Source organism: Anolis sagrei, chromosome 5, assembly GCF_037176765.1.
Source record: "Anolis sagrei isolate rAnoSag1 chromosome 5, rAnoSag1.mat, whole genome shotgun sequence".
Lineage (NCBI taxonomy): Eukaryota > Metazoa > Chordata > Lepidosauria > Squamata > Dactyloidae > Anolis > Anolis sagrei.
Window position 1 is genome coordinate 113,287,529 of NC_090025.1, and position 20,447 is coordinate 113,307,975.

A 20,447-nucleotide genomic window follows, 5' to 3' on the forward strand; every position below is an offset into this window, starting at 1 on the left:
ACTCACACCATCATAGTTCACTTCTACACTCATTGCACCTGTAGGTGCCTTTTGCAATATGTCCAGATACAAAAAAAGGATTGAATCCAACACCGTTCATCTTCCACATGTTGGAGCAAATTGTCATGTTGTGGGGAAAGAGGGATTGCGCTTGTTAAAAAGTAGTTTTTGGAGGTTGCATCAGGAAATGTAGCTGGCTGCAGAGACATAGGTATGTCAGTGTACCTACGTGTCCCAGTGCACAATCTTGGCCATAATTTCTTTGGATGTGACACATCTTGGTGTAAGTTGTATAACTTATTGCACGTTGTGCTTTCTATGGCATATTCACGTACTGTAATCTTTTCTGAAATTGAGAAAATGTTTTTTCTTTCTGAAACTTCTAACTTATCTGACTATTTTTAACATGAAAATTTCTGTTTCTCATAAATCTAGCTTCTGTCAAAACTGAGTTATTGAATCAACACTCCCTGCTTTTGTAGCTGTTGATCGCTCTGCAAAAAAACAAAAAACCCAAAACCCCAAACCTTTAACCAAATTGGATTGGGTTTTGAGGTGCCTATAAAATCCACAAAATATAGGCTCAGGAGGGTCTATATTTTGCGTATAATTAATTAATTAATGCATTTAAATACAGAATGGCTAAAAAGAATAACCCACATTTACACAGGGTACTGTTACAGATGACAGTTGGACTTTCTTCCATTTAGTTGTTTATTTGTTTGTTTGACCTCATCACTCTATATGGTCTTTTACAGGTAAAAGAACATAGAAACAGGCCCCTGCCTTCAAGGCTTCCACTATAATAAAAAGATCACAAAAAGAAAAGGGGATGGTAATGTGGGATGTTTCACATATTCGGAAAACATTTCATTTATTCAGAAAGTTGGCACACCCAGCTAGTTGGCATACTAGAAATGCAGGCAGGTTTGAGAAAAGTGATCAAATAGGAGTGGGATTGAGACCTTTTTCCAGCCTCGCCTTATATATTGATGTTACTGTAAAACCCCAAAGTAGATGCTTTTCCATATAACAGTCTCCAGGTGACAGTGCTTGATGTGATGCATCAGTTCACGGCTTCTAGTTTATTCTTATTAAATACCAGACTGGCTACCTAGTGTTGCCCGGGTTATTTGAAAAAGTATTTTTTTTACAAAATGCATAAGGAGGTGGGTGAATTACAACTCATATAATGCCAGGTTAATGCCCTGAAACTCCATTAGTGGTTAAAGTTTGTCATGTTGGGCAAGTCTGCTCTCTATATGCATCATTGGTGGTCTCTGGCTGCAGATTGAACTACAACTCCCATTATGGTGAATTAGTTCCCCCAAACCCCTCCAGTAAGTTCAGTTGATAATGGGTTTCTGTGTGCCAAGTTTGGTCCCGGTCTGTTGTCAGTGGTGGTCACGGTGTCTCCAGATGTAGGTGAACTACAACTGTAAGAAATGCAGGTCAATTCCCCTTAAACCCCTCCAGTATGTTCAGCTGGTCATGAGAGCTCTGTGTGCCAAGTTTGGTCCCAGTCTATTGTTGGGTGTGTCACGATGTCTCCGGATATAGGTGAACTACAACTTCCAGAAATTGACCCTTCCAGTAGGTTCGGTTTGTCATGGGGTTCTGTGTGCCAAGTTTGGTCCTGGTCTATTGTTGGTTGTGGCCAAGGTGTCTCCAGATTCAGGTGAACTACAACTCCCAGAAATGAAGGTCAGTTCCCCCCAAACCCTCCAGTATGTTCAGTTGGTCATGGGGGTTCTGTGTGCCAAGTTAGGTTCAGGTCCATCATTGGTGGGGATCAGAGTGCTCTTTGATCTATACATTCCAGTATCTACAACTCTCAAATTTCAAAGCCAGTTCCCCAAACTCCCCCAGGATATTCTGTTGGTCATGGGGACTCTGTGTCAAATTTGGCCCAGGTCCATCATTTGTGTGGGTTGCAGTGGTCTGTGGAAATTGGAGCTGAAGGGAATGAAGGTACTGCAAATCCCATCATCCGTGGTCCATCCTTCCCCAAACTGCACCAGGATGTATAGTGGGTCATGGGAGGTCTGTGTGCCAAGGGTGGTCCAGGTCTGTCATTCATGGAGGTCGCGGTTGTCTCTGGAAGTGAGTGAGGATACTGCAAATCTCATAATCCATGGCAAGTTCGGTCCAGATCCATCATTGGTTGGGTTCACAGTGCTCTTTGTATGTAGGTGAACTACAACTCCTATAAATGGTCAATTCCCTCCAAACCTGGTCATGGAGGTTCTGTGTGCCAAATGTGGTCCAGGTCCATTGTTGGTGGAGGTCACAGTGCTCTGTCTTGATGCAGGATGAACTACAACTTCCATCATGTTGAGTCAGTCCCCCAACCTCCTCCAGTATGTTTGGTTGCTGATCCATTCCTCTGTTTGCTGTGTGCCATAGGAAAGGGTAAGAAAGGGTTAAGGAAATGGGTAGGAAAAGATTAAGGGAGAGGCAGTGGGCAGGGTCATGCAAATTCTACACCAATGGAGAAAGAAAGGAACACTGGGATGTGGTGCTCACTATAACCTGCAATGTCAGTGGAGGGAGGGCCATTGGTGGCTCCTTAGCACTGGGAGTTGAAGCTGTTTGTTGAGGCAGGAGGCTATCTGTGTAAATGGACACCTGTGCCACATATACACATACAGATTTTCATTTTTATTATGTGTATTGATTACATGCTTCGATACTGTATTTGACATTTTTTTTAAAAAAAGAATCCTTTATGAGTATATGTTCTTAATGGGGTTTTTTCAGTAACCATCAAATGCGATATCCTAAATGAAAGCAAAATCGTTTACGTGTTTTGCTTCTTTTAATTATTATTACATGCCCATCACTTGTTTGTTAGATGATAGGAAATCTTGACATGCTCCATAGCCATTGGACTATTGATGTCAGTTGCCAAACGTTTTCTATTCCTCAAAAGGTTACTGATAATTTCTACCAGTAATAGGGGTGTATTTATACCTCTTTGTGGATTGCATATCAGGGAATCTTCTAATTTCATCATTAAATGCTATAGAATGTTTCAATGAGTTTAAATTATTTTCTTCACTGGCCTTGATTGTTTTGTATACAACTCTCTGAATGGTTATTTATGGCTGAGATCTTCCTCTTTAGCTGTGATAATTGGCTTCAGTGACAACATTGCACTGTATATAAGCAAGTCTAGGTATAGGAATTGGATCTTGTACACAGATTTTTTTCTTTATTCACACTTTTCCATCAATAACTGAAGTTGCAGGCAGGAGAGTTCCCCATTTCAAGCAGAATGTCCCCTCCTGACTATTTCACCTTTGAGATGTGTGTATTGCGGGGGTGGGGGGATAGTACCCATTGCTTCCGTTTTCACTTGCTTTGCATGATTTCCACATTGTTTCCTGTGGTTTTGCTTACTCTAGTTAGCAAGATTTGCATCGACCTCTATCAATATTTGTTTTGTGAAAACCCTTGCACAGAACACTGCTTTCACTTCTGCAAGGAACTATGTAATTTCAGCTGTGGACATAGCATGCCGTTTTGGAGAATTGATAACAGTTGTATCTTGTGATGGAAGGATTCATGTGGATAAGTGTTCCAGATACCAAGAATCATTCTGGTCAAATGATTAAGGGCTACTATCTCAGTGTATCACCACTGGAAGACAAAATAGGTATTTTCACAGGAATTGCCCACGTAGTTTCAGGGTGTAGTACTATTTTCTCTCTTTTCTAAAGTAAAACAGTAGACATTGTTTTAGGTCTAGTCGTTCTGAATCCCTCCACGGAGGTAGAGAAGAACAGGATACAAAAGTTCTAAATAAATAAATAAACAGACCTGCATTTTCATTATGTTTCCTCCTATTTGACTAAAGACACAGAATGAGAATATAGTTGTTTCTGCTAAGTATATTTTCAATTTTTTCTATATGCACATTCATGTTTTTGAAGGTACCATATGGACTGAAATATTGAACTTCTGTATTTTTAAGATACATTTGGTACAAATTCTGGCCATTTTCTAGATGCCTACTTTGTTGTTCATTTTTCTTCACCTTGATTATATCTCTCTATCCCCAATAAAACTATAGAAACAGAAAGTTTTACTTCAGCAGAATTGCTTGGATGCCTTCTCAGATTTTGGACTTCTTATGGAATGAGCTTGAGAACATTGACTTTTGGATTTGCAATTTTGTTTCTCAAGTTAATGAAAAATACCTCTTCCGTTCTTTTCCAGGCCATTTCTCTAATGCTGGGTTATTATCTCCCCTTAGTTTCTGATATGTCCCTATATTTCTGTTTCTTCTAACATGAACAGTTTGCATTGTATTCTTCTCTAAATATAACATTTTATATCCGTTTCTATATTGATGTTCATTTACTTCATCCTTACTTTTAGGATCTGAAATGTTTTTTTTATAACCATTTGCAAATATTGCAGAGTATCTAAACCTTTCTTTTCAACATCATCTTCTCATTCATCCTTTGCCTATCTAGCTTGACTTGTGTATATTACAGGCAGGATTTCTGAAGGGCATGGATTTTAACACAGTATTAGCTGTCTACATTTAAGACTTCACTGGATTTGATTATTATATTGCCTAATGTCCCTGGTCTTTGTGATTATAAAACCCACTATCTCTCCTCTGGTAATAAGAGCTTATTTGGGCCCGAATATTAACAAAATATTAACAAAAAATGTCTAGTTTTTGGAGGGCCATTTTCATTTAATCTCTGAAAACAGAAAGGGGAAGAGAGATGAAAAGACCAGCAAAACGGATTCAGAGAGATGATACTTTCTGAAAGAGTTAAGTCCACAAAATACCTGAGGCAGGACGAGCTTTGGCGTCTTTTTCTCTCCCTAGCAGGAGAAGCCTCCTCCATTTTTCCTTGGAAAGTTACCTCCTCCTCCAGAGAGGGCCCTGGGAAATCGCTTTCTCAGTGGCACTAGCATAGAGTGGACATTGAAAACTTCCTCTTAGACCATGATGGGAATTGAAGTTTTTCTCTCTGTTTTTCTCAGCCAATAAAAAGCCCGCTGGTGTCCATGCTCTGATTGGCTGAGAATGGGCACAACTGGTGACTACTATTCTGAGAATCCTCTCTTGCAGTATGTTTTAAAGCTTAAAATAGTTCTTAAAAAATCAGTAGATTGGTGAATTGTTTTGAAACTAGGTAGGCCTGCAGTTGTAAATGGGGTCTACATCTGAGATAGGTTTCATTCAGATAGGCCTTAAAATGGCACAGGATTGGACCCTTAAAAGTTTCCTATTGTAGCCAATGGGTCGAATCTGCTTAATGAAACAGAAACACTCCTCCCTTTCGGGTAACTTTCCAGTAAACGAAATGAGGAGTCAGACAAAAATGGTCCCGAAAACGGCATGCCTTTTGGCTCAAGTGCACATGCCTAGCATGCAGTACTCCTCACCTTTGTGGGAAGCAGGCAGATTACCAAGTAGTCTCCATGGCTTTCAAAAGCTCATCTCTGTATTTTTAATGATAACATTTCACATTACCAATCCTCACTACACTCCAGGGGCCCATCATCTCTTTATAATGAAATGCCTTCAATGGGATCATTTATCTTTTGCTCAGAACATAAGCACCCCGATGAGTCACATTTGCATTCTCTTTCCCCAGTAACCAAGCAGATGCCTTTAGAAAGATTCCTTTTTCAAAAACTCACAAATGGAACTTAAGAAAAATTACCCCATTCTACTGACTTTTTTCCAATTTTTGAAAAGATTAATTCTCTCTGATTTTATGAATTTATCTAATCTCTATTTTTAAAAGGCACCTCAATTGGTAGATGGTATTGCATCTTGTATAGTTTATTTTTTCATTTCAATTTGTGGTGTTTGTCCTAAATCTAGCATCATTTGTCTTCTTAGAATGATCATCGATTTGGTTACTTTAAGAGAGATGGGATGTTCTCAAGCCTGGAACCCCAGGTCTCAGCGGTGGTCAGGGGAGCATTCGCACAATTAAAACTTGTGTGCCAGCTGCGTCCGTACCTTGGGAGGGCTGACTTGGCCACGGTAGTACACGCTTTGGTTACATCCCGCTTAGACTACTGCAACGCTCTCTACGTGGGGTTGCCTTTGAAGACTGCCCAGAAGCTGCAGCAAGTTAGCCAGATTACTAACGGGGGCTGGGTACAGGGAGCACACCACTCCGCTGTTACGCCAGCTCCACTAGCTGCCAATTAGCTTCCGAGCACAATTCAAAGTGCTGGTATTGACCTATAAAGCCCTAAACGACTCCGGCCCTGTTTACCTCTCCGAACGTATTCTCCCCTACGAACCATCAAGATTATTAAGATCATCTGGAGAGGCCCTGCTCTCGGTCCCACCGGCCTCGCAAGCGCGCCTAGTGGGGACGAGGGACAGGGCCTTCTCGGTGGTGGCCCCGCGACTCTGGAACTCTCTCCCTCTGGAGGCCAGAACCGCCCCATCCATCCTAACATTTAGGAAACGAGTGAAGTCGTGGCTGTGGAGTCAGGCCTTCGATGAATGAGACACCATAGGACCCTGGATGGAAGTTGATGTAGATCCATCTTAATAGGACGACTGACCACTGTAGTTTTATATATAGTGTTTTTAAAGTTGTTTTTGTAATTGTGATATATGATATTTTAATGAGTGTATATGTTTTTTATGGCTGGAAACCGGGCTGAGCCCCTCAATGAGGTTGAGAAGCTCAGTATAGAAAACTGAAATAAATAAATAAATAAATGTTTGCATGTTGCATATCATATAGAATCATAGAATCATGGAGTTGGAAGAGACCTCGTGGGCCATCCAGTCCAAACCCCTTCCAAGAAGCAGGAAAATCACATTCAAAGCACCCCTGACAGATTGCCATGCAGCCTCTGTTTAAAGGCCTCCAAAGAATGAGCCTCTACCATCAAATATGTAATTTTATAGTAGAGTGGCTTCAATTTAGTGGCGAATTTTTCCTGCACTCTTTTGTATTGTGAGAACAAGAACCACACGGTACTCTAATAGTATTTTCACCACAGATTTTTGTAAAACATGATATTAGGTGTTCAATTTTTTTCCATTTTTCATGATCCCTAAGAAAAAAAATTAACTTTTTGATAGTTTATACAAAATGGGTTTAGAGTTTCAAGGAATGACATATCAGAAATCCAAATTACTTTTTCTGGTCAGTCACAGCATATCCAAAACTCATGAGTATAATTTTTTTCCCCTGAATGGGCGTCTCTCTAACCTTGATTCTCATTGGCCATTTTAGTGCCTATTCATTTACAGCCTCTTGTTCTGTATCAGTATTAAAATTACCATTTTGAGAGTGGTAACTCTATGGCACTTTCCTGATGGTCTTTATGTGTTTCTGTTTCTGTTTATCTATCTGAATTAACTGCCTTTACCTCAAGGGAATTAACTTTCAGTATGAGAAATAGTTCAGTCATAGCATACATGTACATCTACATTACCTGTAACTTGATTTTATTTTGACATGATAAAAAACCTAACTATAGTAAAAAAAAAAATACTCTCTTCAAATGACTGCATTTGTAGCCTTTATCATACTGGACAGGATATTTAAGAATCCCATGATCAAGTTTATTATACGAAATACAGAATTAGACCTACATGATCAACATTTATGACATAGTCAACTTCCCTGAGTTTCAGCCCTTACTTTGTAGATTTTTGTTGCCAATTTTTCTCAACAATCTGTTGCTGTTTTCCATGCATTTACATTTTCCCCACTATGTCCTTGTATTACAACAAAAATGCCTAGTTCAATTGTCTCTGTAACATGATTCAGAGAACCTGGTTTGAAAGTGTTCATAGAAGGAATGGGGTTTCCCCATGTACAGAGTGGAGCCACCCCAAATATGTGCTCACTTGTGTCTGTCCGAAAAGAACCAAGAAGAGAAATTTATGTCATGAGAAACAAGAATGGAAGAACGATGCAGGCATCCAGAAAGAGTTCACTATAGAGCAACCACAGGCATCATTTGGCAGGGCTCAGAGCCCAAGAAATGTAGACAAAGGAACAGGGCTAGAACTCTTCACAAAAAGCATTCTGGATCACAGAATCCATGAAACAAGAAGAGAGCATGATATGTATTCCAGTCAGAAGAGGAATTGTTACCAAAGTCAAATCGTAGAAGCTGCTTGGCACCATTGAGCTTACTATTGGTGGGATTAATATGGGTAGCATCAGATTCAGGAGGAACTATGGAATCTGTCTTCACCATGCTGCTACTTCAGAGCATTGGTAATGCTCACATGATACTTGGAGTTTGACATCAGGGCTAGAAGATCAATGTGTAAAGTCAATGATAAACTGGCTAACTTTTGGGCTGTGTCCTAAAAGCTATAATGGGAGACCACCAATAAATACCAGGTGCTGTAGGCTATATTTCAGAGGAAGGAAATGGTAAATCACCTTTGAGGACATCTTGCCTGAGCAAACCTTTTGAATTTTATGGGGTTTCCTTTAGTCGACATGTGACTTGCATTTGTTATGCAGCTTCAGACCTGCTGCACATCAGGGATAGTTGTATCCATTCATATTCAGATGATTGGATTCCAAGGTAAATGTCCCATTGAAGAGTATACAGCAAGAAAACTGGGAAAATACAGGATTAAAGTCATCCAGTTCTGGACAGGTAGGCAGCTGGAACACTACAGAAAGCTCTGCTAGGTTATCCTGTGGTGTCAGCAATGGACAAAATGAGATTATTTTTCACCAGCACTGAACTTGTACCTTCTCTACTAACCAAAGGTATCATACACATTGGCAGGATTTGACAAAATAACTCATAGCACACTCAAAACGCGCGCGCGCACACACACACACACACATTGTGTTACTCCTGCAGTAGGACATTGGATTAGTAAACTGGGGAGATTGGCTTATAAAGTTTACTGTAGCATCTGTGTTTTAGGCTCTGGTTGTCTATGGAGTGTCTGGTCCATATAATGGTCTTTCACTTGGTGCAATTTCCTTCAGCAGTAACTGTTTCGTTATTACTGTAGGAAATTACACCATAATGCCATTACCTGTTAATGCAAGATTTTTCCACAAGGATTTAAAAGCTATTTTCCTTCAGTGGGATATAAATAAAGAATTGTTGTTGTTATTGTTGTTCAGGGTTTATGTCAGTTTTCTTACTTTTTGGACTCACCACTTGATGTTGGCTTGTTTGCTACTAGTTGAAAATAATACTGTCTATATATTTAGAATATTTAGGGCACAGAAATTATATTTTTATTTGGGGGTAGGGTAGAGAAAATGTTGTCAGCTACTTAGAACATGCGTTTTCTAGCTCTGGGTGTCTGGTTTTATGGAATAGTCTTCATCAAAACAACCAAACAGCCCTGTAGACTTGGGATATATTTATATATTTTAATGTCCTAAATGACACTGGAATTTCTGTGGGTTCAGAAAGTACTCCCCAAATACCTTATTTTAAGGGGTGTTTTTAAATGTGTGTGTGTGTCTATCTATATAAATGTTGATGAAGGTTAAAATTACTTATTTATCTCATAGGGACAAGCAGGGTAAGGATTCATAATGTGTAATTATTTTTAGACACAAGATGAAATATCAGACTCTCTTCTGCACCCATGATACTACATATATTTGAAGGTGTCCTGAATCCTAAAATAAAAATATAGTTTCCTTTATACTTAATACTAATACATATTGGGACTCTCTAATGACAAGTAAGTACTAACATAAAGAAAATATACCTGCAGGTTAACTAAATTGGGTACAACTAAAGGGGATGTTACTAACGAATGCTGCATTTATTTATTTTTTACTTCTCTGAGAAAAACCGTAATATTTTTTTCTCTGTTTTATTTCAGGCTGTACTTGCTGATCTTTCAACACTGAAAGTTATGCCTCTTCTCCAAATTTTTCTTTTTGCCACTGGCACTTGATTCATCTCAGCCCCTGCACTGCATTGCAACCCCTGGACTTCATTGCAAGACTTCCATGATGTACTAATAATAAACTATGCAACGCATTCATTGAATTGAACTCAGCCATTAACGATCATGTTTTTGCAAGGATTTAAATCTGTACTTTGCACTTCAAAACCTGCCTTTCTATACCACTCAAGTCCACTGCATGCAACTGAGTTTTTGCCAAACTGCTACTACTGAATATCGTGCAGGTCAAATATCTTCCTATTTTATTAAGTTCCATAGTATTATTTAAATGCATGTATTCTTCTGCGCAACAAAAAAGGCATCATAATGCTGTCATTCTGCCACTAGAAAGCTAGAGAACATGTCTCCAGTAATTATAATACATTATTCAGTCATGCCATATCTCATAAGTCCTACAATACTTGAAAAAACAGTACTTAATTTAAAAGTATTTAATTTTAAAAGTCTACTAACGAATCCTAGGAAAGTCATAGCAATACCTTTGTAGCCCTTCTATATCATTTCTTGTTGGAAGAGCTTTTATTTTATAGTTCTTGGCTTGAGGTGGATGTTTTTAGAGAACTTGAATATGGGGTGATGAAGGCATAATTTTGCCTTGGACTAGCTCGTTCTTGCGATTTTTGAAACACTATGAAATCTGTAAAATGTGTCTTTATTAAAGATGACAGCCAAATGACTAGTAACAATCCCCTGTTATCGTATCTTCAGTTTTCAGAAAGAAACTGTGTCTCCACTGGTCTTTAGTTATTTCCTCACCTTTTCTCCCAAATTCTTTCTGATCATGGTTTGAAAACCTTGATATTAAAGATAAATATGCCTGGGCACAGCTATCTTCCGAACTCATCAAAGCCTGTCTGTACTCGAGCCAAAGCAGTTGCTTGTGAATGACGTCAGTAGTTCGCTCTCTTAACTCCCACCTCCTCTTTAGAAGCTGAAAGTGCTGCCTTTGCCAGTTTCCCAGTCCCTGCTGGTTAAGGAAGTCGTGTATCAACTTGTGGAGTCCAAGCTCGTGTTCCTGTGTGACTTGATTGTGCTGCTGTTGGAGCAGATGATCTTTGACTGATGATAAGTTGTTTCTACCTTTTCTCCAGGGATTCCAGTAAGCCTTCTTAAAAGCCTAATTGATTACTAGATAATTCTAATTTAACCACATACAGCTGTCAGCCAAGATTGGATGTCACGACATTCCTCACAGTAAAGCTGTATCACTGATGTGCCATGTTACTTTCAGCCAATTTGTGCCCTTAGGTTCACTTCGTACTTGTAATTCCCAGTGGATTAAAACTGGAACTTGTCATACTTTTTAATTAAGGAGAAGCTGTATTAGCACCCCTTCGCCCCTTTCTGTTCTGTCATACTTATTATTTAAATCTATTTAAACATTTAAAGATCTTTATGGATGTTTTTTGAGCTGATCCACAAAACATTTCTGTAGCACACATAGTGTTTCAAAAGCAGCTTGCACCAAAAATTGTAGGTGGCAAACTAATACATGTCCGTTTTGCTGAAAATGTATTATTTCTAAGGATTGTGTTTAATTAAAACAATTGACCCAAACAAGGTAATTCTTTCATTGTGCTTTTTTATTTGCCTTTCATTTTGAAGCTTCATTTATTCTTCTCTTCAATAAAATAAAAGTTCTGTCTTACAATAATCAAAGACCACTGTAAAGCATTTCCTACATCTTTGTTGTATATAACAGAAACAAGCTGTCCTGGAGCTTGTTTCTGTTATACAAGCTCCAGAATGCAGAAAAATGGCTTCAAACTACAGGAAAGGAGATACCACCTGAACATAAGGAAGAACTTCATAACTGAGAGCTGTTCAGCAGTGAAACTCTGCCCCGGAGTGTGGAGAAGGTTCCTTCTTTGTAGGCTTTTAAGCAGAGGCTTTGAAAATTGCTTTGAATGCAATTTTACTGCTTCTTGTCAGGGGGTTGGACTGGATGGCTCACTCTATGATTCTATAATTCTACATCCACTGTTTTAACGTGGTGAGATGTATTCCACACTGTGTATTCAGCAGCAGAGTAGCAAAGCGCAAGGGCAGATGTCTTCATTGTATCTGGTTGTGCTCCCCAAGTTAGAATAACTGAATCATAGTTGGAAGAGATCTTGTGGGCCATCCAGTCCAACCCCCTGCCAAAAGCAGGAAAATTGCATTGAAAGCACACCCGACAGATGGCCATCCAGGTTGTGCCAGTCAGCTTTTGTATGATATTCTTTCTAGCACCCACTTTTTGCTTGATATTCAAGCAATGCTTCTTATAAGTCAGAGCACGGTCCAGAGTAACTCCCAGGTATTTTGGTGTGCTGCAATGCTCCAGTGGGATTCCTTCCCAGATAATCCTCGGAGCTTGAAATGCTTGTCTGTTCTTAAGATGAAAAGGACATGTTTACATTTTAGATGGATTAGGAATCAGCTGGGTTTTCCTGTAGTAGACAGTAAGAGCACCTAAAGCTTCTGAGCTCCCTGCTTGAGCGGTGATGGCACAATCGTCAGCATAGATAAAACTCTCTGTCCCTTCTGGCAGTGGCTGATCATTTGTGTAAATATTTAACATTGATGGAGCAAGCATGCTCCCCTGAGGCAGGCTGTTCTTCTGTTTTCGCCATCTGCTTCTCTGATCCTGGAACTCAACAAAAAAGCTCCTTTTTGTAGCATATTCCCTATGAAGCAGGTGATGTGGTAGTCCTTTGTGATATTTTTTTTTTCAGGAGAAAGCAATGATTTACAGTATCATATGCTGCTGACAGGTCTATGAAGACAGCTCCTGTAATTTGCTGCCTTTCAAAACCATCTTGCATGTGCTGAGTCAGATTCAACACTTGTGATGTGAATTTTTCCCTTTCCTGAAACCAGCTTGCTGTGGGATCATAAATGGGTCTATTTTTTCCATGATTCTGTGCAGGATAAGTATTTCCAGATTTATAGGGATGGCACAATGAGGAGATTAGTCTATAGCTTTTTAGATCATTACAGTCTTTGCCTGGATTCAAGATTCCTCCAGATTTTAGAGATCTGACAGGATGCAACGCAGTTGTTCATCAGTTTCAGCAACCAGCACCATGCTTTCGGGTCAAAGTTCTTAATTTGTTCCATCTGTAGATCATCCAGGCCAGCTGATTTGTCATTTTTACATTTATTGAGCGCTGTCTCCATTTCAGTAGATGCAAAAGATTCATTAAGGTGGTTCTCATCTGGTTGTCTGACTATTGGTTTCCTTCCTAGTTTGGTGGCAAGGTTGAGTTTCCCATTCTTCAGAAGTTGATGTGCTGTCTGGTCTGCCTTTGTGTTGGCATGGGTATTTGTTTGTGAGGGATCATTGTGAGGGTTCCAGATAATCTGTGTCAAAAAAGAGATTTGAATATTTTATTCTTCCATTTTGACATTAAAGGAGTGGGATTTTCATCATTAAATAGTAACAAAGTTGTTCAGGAACAAAAAAGGCCTGAAATGAAGAAAAAGTTGTCTAAAAGGAGGGTGGACTAGCACTACCTAATATAAAAAAATATTATGAAGCAAGTAGATTGAGTTTGGTTATAGAAGGAATGGTTAAAAAAGAGGGAATAGATTGGCTTAGTAATGATTCAGGAAAAGTGGAAGATGAAATTTGGAACATATTTTTTAAACAGTTTACTAGAAAAGAAATGAGGGAAATTAGAAACCCAATGCTGAGTAATATACTGAAAGTATGGAATAAATATAAGGGGAGGTTAATAAAGGAGGGATCAATTATAACCCCAATAAAAAAAAAGTTGTCTAAAATCAACATCAAGGAGAGTGAGATGAGATACAAAATGCCTTTCTACTTTTCTGTTCCAGATCGGTGCTATTCAGTTGTGCTCCATGGACTGTGCTGCTCTGCAAGCCATTAGCTACCAGTCCTTGGAAAATTTCTGAAACAGAAAGGAACAACTGTAGTCAGTGACCACAAATAAGGCACCAGACCTTGGTACAAAAGGAAGGCAAAATTACACACCAGATAGCTTAAGAAGTACTGCACAAAAGCTGTTTTTGTGACTTAAAAATGGGATATTGTGTATGCATGTATTATGCATAGAAAATGTGATCTTGTCCCAAGTCCTTTCCAAAGGAGACTGCAAAGGCTTACTGATTTCGATAATAGAAATTAAATTTCAAATGGAATGAAGAAGGAATAAGGGAGCGAATGTATCCCCAAGTGGTTTCTCTTAGGTTTTGAATAAGCACAGGATTTCTCCCTTTTGCCTAAACATCAAGGTATGATTTTGTGTGCAGCTGATCCCTAGGAAATACTTCCTGTCCCTAGTGTAGGATAACAATAATGGTGTCGTATCATTCTCTAGAGTAAGACAATTGAGCCACAAAAGAGTTGAATGTTGCTGAAGACATGCCATCACCTTTTTTGAAAGAGGTAGAGATGTTATGCCCATCCCACCAGCTGTTAAAATAAGAGATACCTATTAATTTGGCACTTGGTGTTTTGGAGACAGCTGCCATAAATCTCCCAGAAGCTCCCCAGCATGTCTGCTACTCACAACTGTCTTATCAGGATGATTAATTAACGCTCTTTGGAGATTCATATTTTCTTGACCATGGATTGGCTACATCTCAATTTACTTCTTTATGACTTTTTGTATCTGCACTACTGATTTATTATAACAGTTTCTAGGCTGGTTGATGATCACCCACCCCTCTTGTTTCACACTTCACTTTGTTGGATAACTTATGACTATCCTGGATGGAATTAAATATTGCATAACTCTTGCCTTCTACCTGATTCTGGGTAAACTTTCTATCTTTAGCATAAGACAAATATGCTCAAATTGATTCTGCTAAATGGCCAGTCTCAAAAAAAGTATAGACTTTGTTTCAAAAAAGTATAGACTTACTACAATAGAGACAAAACTTCAGTTGCTGAGTATACTAAAGCGATCAAATATTAGAAGAATTAGGGAATGCAAACTCCTGCAGTACATGATTTATGGGCATTTTGTTTCCACACATTGCTTGCCTCCTTCTTTGTATTCTTGCTTGGAGATCCGCATCTGCTGAAAGGTATCCAGAGAAGTTAAAATGGAGCATCCAATCCAGGAACTAAACTTTCAATTGACTGTTGTGTTGTTTCTACACAGGCACAAAATTCAGCTTGAAACTGGATTGAGGTCAAGGTGTCTAGAAAACATTTCCCTTTCCAAGTGCAATCCCCAATACAAAACTCAGTGTGATTTAAAAAAACTCACTAGAAATCATAGATCAAGCCATAAACTCCACCGAAGTTGATCAAAAGAGAAAAACTGCTGAGCTGTCAATCAGAACCAACATGTAGAGTGCTTATGGAGACAGGGCTAACACTGAAACAGTTGGAGAAAAACCTGATACACAGCCCAATGGAAGGCAAACAACCCTGTGGCAAGAAAAACAGTGTTCCCATGGGAACTTGCGATTCTGCTGGATCAATTTGGATTCAGTGGATCTGTGTGACTCTCTTGCAGCTTCCTGCTAGTTGCTGGGGTGCTTGGGTAGACACACCAAAGTGAACCAGAACTCTATAATCCACATTCTTATCTAGATTACATGGCTGTGTAGAAGTAGCCTGTATGTATATGCCAGGAAGATGATAGTTGCTCTTTTCTGATGACTATGATGGACAAAGGCATGTGGATGCAGGCTATGGAAACAGGAAGGCACCCTTTGTACCTGCTTAGAGACATTCCTTTCTGCCCAACTTAGAGCTAAATTTTAAATAATAGGCTTCAGGATAAATTGCAACCCCGAATATAGAATTTAGGGATACCTCAAATATACAACTCTGAATGATCTCTCGATTTTCAGTAATAGTACCATTGAATGGATCTGAGCTGTCCTCTGAAAACTGCCTTCTGGTGACCTACATAGGTCTGGTGGACTGCCAGACATATGTATGAATGTGTGAGCAAATGAATGAATGGATTTATGCCATGTCTGAGAATAGATGTGTCTGAATAAATGTCTGCATGATTGTACATCATATCATGCATCTCAGATGAAAACCAGGACACGTGATCAAATATCAAAAGTGTGGGCAAGATGACAAAAGGGATGAAAAACAGACAAGCGTGCAGAAGGTGCTGCAGTTTATTTTTCGTGAGACTTGCGAAGGGTAGAACTTTTGACTTTTCTGTGCTGAGTTTATGGACTGCAAACTATTTTTGCACTTCGAACTCAGTTTGCAGCAAAAAAGACCCCCTTTATACTATACTTCCAGAATGTCCAAGCCATCATGCATTGTCTCATAGACTTTGAGATGTGGCCAGCATTCAATAGGCATTAAAAACTCTAATTGCAAAGGTATGACTAATAACCAGATTCTGTTGAGAAAAAAAGAACAAAACAAAACAAGGAAGGGAACTTCAAACTGCTGAAGAAAATGATCTTCTTTATGTGCACACACAATCCCATTTTTAATGCTTTTAACGGATTATAAATGCAAAATGCATCACACCAGAGGCAGTCATCACATACAAATGAGTGTTGACTCACCATTCATCAATTGATTAATTGAGCCCAACCAATAGGATTTAAGAAACTGTTTACTGCATGTAACTTCTTTTAATATTTTGGAAACCTGAAGATGGGAAGAACAATTGTGTTAAGCACTCCTCCCATAGATTCACTATTTTATTAGATAACAAAAGAAGCATAGCCTTGGTCTGTGAACATTCAGAGCATAATTAATGCTAGTTTTAGGGTACCTTTTCAGGGTACTTCACTGATGAATTCTGTTGTTAGTTCTGACAACAGTTGATCCGTTAAATCAAGGGGATTTGCCTTCCCACAAATATTAACTACCCATTCCTTCTCAGTAACAACTTTTTCATCATCAGGGAAATTAGCCAGTTTTCATACAAATGAATACATTGATACAAATCTGCCATCAGAATGTTGAAAAACCAGTGGAAGAATGCTTCAGTGTCATTGTATCACTCACATTAAAGTGACCCTTGTGAAGTAAAGGGAAATTAGTGGAAAAAGACTATGGAGATATAGTTCTTAGGAGGTCCAGTCTACCACCCGAAGTCTGAATTACACTAATTCTTGTAGTATAATTGACTTATCTAGTGCTGGGTTTTATGTTGCTGGACGCCAGTGTTAATGAGGTAGCCACTTTCTGCATAATTTCCATCTCTACTGTCAACAACTATGCCCCCAATTATATATTCTGAATTAATATTCAAATCCCTGGAAAATACTTCATGCATCTGATGGCCATTCGACTGCAAAAGTAGATGCTCTAACAAACATATTATTCTTTAAGGCAGGGCCCCCTAAACTAAGGGCCAGATGCGGCTCTCCAAGGTCTTTTACCTGGCTCTCAACCTAAACTTTAGACTTAGAGTCATCCTTAGTCTGAAACAATTTGAAGGCACACAACAATAACAATCCTAATAGGCTTGTGCACTATCTATTTTAGCAATTTTCCTTCAGCCAATCTGGCTTCTTTGGCCTGGTTGGATGGTCATAAAGGCGAGGGCGCAACAATCACAGTTTCCTGTCTGTAATGTGACAACGTGGTAACTGATCACAGCTCCTCCTCCCCTTTTCAGGAGCATGCTGCATGCAAAGAGGCTGCTGCGTGCTACTCGCACGGGCTTTCCCTCTGAGCCCTGCCTGTTGGGCCAATTGGAATAGAAGAATGCCATGACATGTCTTATGCAAACTGTGTCTGCTTCCTTAAATTCATTGCTGAAACCCTGGCTCCCTGGAAAGAAAGAAAGGAAAGGCTCCCAAGAATGGAAAGAGGAGCCTTGTAAGTTTCCCATTGCACCAATTGGCTAAATCTAGCCATATTTTTCAGCTACGGAATGAAAATGGCTATTCAGCTACATGACTGTTTTTGGAAGGCACATGAAAATGGATACGGGGGTCTACTTGCATCCAGCCAGCAGAAACGGGTTGAGGTTCAGCCGAAATGCACAAGCCTAAATCATAATTAACTCAATTATCTCATCAGCCAAAAGCAAGCCAACATTTCTCATTGAAATACTGGGAGGTTTATGTTGATTAAAATTGTTCATCATTCTAAATATTGTATTGTTCTTTCAGGGTTTTATGCACTACAAATAAAATATGTGGAGTTCAAAATAGCCAACCATCACAAGAAGTATAAAGTTATAACTTAATCCTCAGTTTTGCCTCACTCCTGCTTTTAAGGCAGCAGTTTCATTTCATATATGCTGTGTTGCATGTGGAAGTACAGTTGCCCGACTGTATTCCTTATTAATTCCACTGTGTAAGCAAGTATTGTGGTAAAGGACTGCTTTCTTCAGTTTCTCCACACCATGAAAATTTTTGTAATTTTCTCTGTGTGAGTCACACACACATACATAAACTCACACTCTAGGCATTCCCTGCTTAATTCAATATTCCGAAAGACTTCAGCATTTCCTTGTTTTGAAGGTGAAGAGAAGAATGCCATTTTAAAAGTAGCTTTCCAAGCTCTCCCTATGACAGCCTAATTCGTGCTATGTTTTCATGTGGGTTCAAAAGAAGGGGGCAGAGCAAGGTACTACTCCCTTGTGACTGTAATCTTCCATGTTGTCCTGTCTCTAGCAGACTTCACAGTGATGTGGCAGAAATAGAATCAGACTCCCTTCGGTGTCATGACCCTCCATTGGATTCCTAAGCAGGGAAACACATCAATAGTATCCAGGGAGGATGTAGAGCAGAGTTTTGGTGCAGTTGAAAATAAAAAGCTGTTGTGAAAGCTAATCAAACACCAAGAAGTTTTATAATCTTGATAAGACTCTACAATAAAGAAGTTGAATAAACAGAGCAAGATGACTGATTCATAAACCTCTGCAGAGAATTCATAAGATTGGCAATTTATATACATTGGCTGACATGGACAACAGTCTGTGATGGAATAAAACTTGTGAAAGGTTCTATTTTTATATTGTTGGGAAATTATATTTATGTTTATTAGAGGGAAATGCATTTTGCCCTAATAAATAAAATTGGAACCATTTACTATTAGGTGCTTTACAGTGCTATTGCCCTATGTCACTTGGAGTGGTTCCATATTGTCACATTCCATTATGTTTCCCTACTATTATTTCTATCCTTTTCCCCACTCCACAGAAAATCCATTAAGGAGGAAAAGATTAAAGAGATACTGGCACAAACAACTGCCCATCCATGAGCAAATTATCAATCAAAATTAGAGGGCAATCCTAAACTGACCATCCTTTTAAAGATATGTGATATATATATATATATATATATATATATACACACACACACACACACACACACACACACACACATGCACACACGCACATGTGGTGGCTCTGTAAATTGTAGCTCTGTATTGGTGGCTCTGTAAATTGTAGTTACTAAATTGTGTGTGTATCTAAACAATCATTTCCTAATCACAGACTTTCCACTGTGTTATCGGTTTCTGCCTTCTGACTTTTTAACTTCCTTTTAAAGCAACCAACTTTTCTAAAAAAAAAAAAAAAGTATTTTCTAGGTGCCAGTCAACTAATTTATAGATGAAGGATATTTTGGTTCATTTGTGAGCATCTGCTTCTGTTTTGGGTTGTGATCACACAGATCTCTCTCCAGTCCCGTCACTTCCTTCCTGATTTTGCTTCTGTTTCCACTTGTATCTCTTTTTATTTATTTTCTAATCACTCCTTTCTATTTTATTGAAGTTTTCAAAACTCTGTGTAACAATAGTGCTATGGTGTTAACACTGCAATGCTCTTTTGCTAGCTAGTGCATTTTCCATTTCTTTAAGGAACTTTTCACACTATGGAATTAGTGCCCAATAATTATTCTCTAACTTCCAAGGCAACCTCTTATGGTGTCTGGGAGTTTGGAGTTTGATGGTTCACTAAAGGAGTTCTCTTGCTGAGAATTCTAAATATCTCTCCCTAAACTTCAAATGTGAGGACTCTGTCGAATGAGACCAGGGAAGCTGAGTGGAATCATAACATTCCAGTTTTTAAATTGAAAGGGTCCTAGATCAAGAGAGGCAGTGGCTAACACAGACTGCTCTAGAACAGTGGTTCTCAACCTGGGGTCCCCAGATGTTTTTGGCCTTCAACTCCCAGAAATCTTAACAGCTGGTAAACTGGCTGGGATTTCTGGGAGTTGTAGGCCAAAACACCTGGGGACCCACAGGTTGAGAACCACTGCTCTAGAAGCTCAAAATAGTCTCTTGGACTTCCCATTAATACGGTGGTTCCCAACCTTTGGGCCTCCAGGTGTTTTGGACTTCAGCTCCTACAGTTCCTAACAGCTGGTAAGCTGGCTGAGATTTCTGGTTGTTGAAGTCCAAAACACCTGGAGGCCCAAAGGTTGGGAACCACTGCATTAGTATATGCTTGAATTCTAGCTCACAATACTATTGCCTCAGAGGTTGGCAAAAGCAATCATCCTCTGATCAAATATTGCCAATAAAGTCACTGAATAGGCTCACTTAGGATCATCATAAGTTGGATATGACTTCAAGGGACAACTGCTTCAGTTTGTACTTGGACCTATACATGTAACTTCC

At 39.1% G+C, this 20,447-nt stretch overlaps 1 protein-coding gene across 2 annotated transcripts in view; it reads left to right on the plus strand.

Annotated features, from left to right (window-relative positions):
- The window catches only part of TBC1D19 (TBC1 domain family member 19), an 89,657-nt gene extending 78,175 nt beyond the window's left edge, over positions 1–11,482 (plus strand). For both annotated transcript variants that reach the window (XM_067468998.1, XM_060777858.2), the window contains one exon: positions 9,836–11,482. In XM_067468998.1, the coding sequence (XP_067325099.1) occupies positions 9,836–9,910 (75 nt within the window). In that variant the 3' untranslated portion in view covers positions 9,911–11,482. The remainder of the gene's footprint in view (positions 1–9,835) is intronic.
- Positions 11,483–20,447: the final 8,965 nt, after the last annotated feature.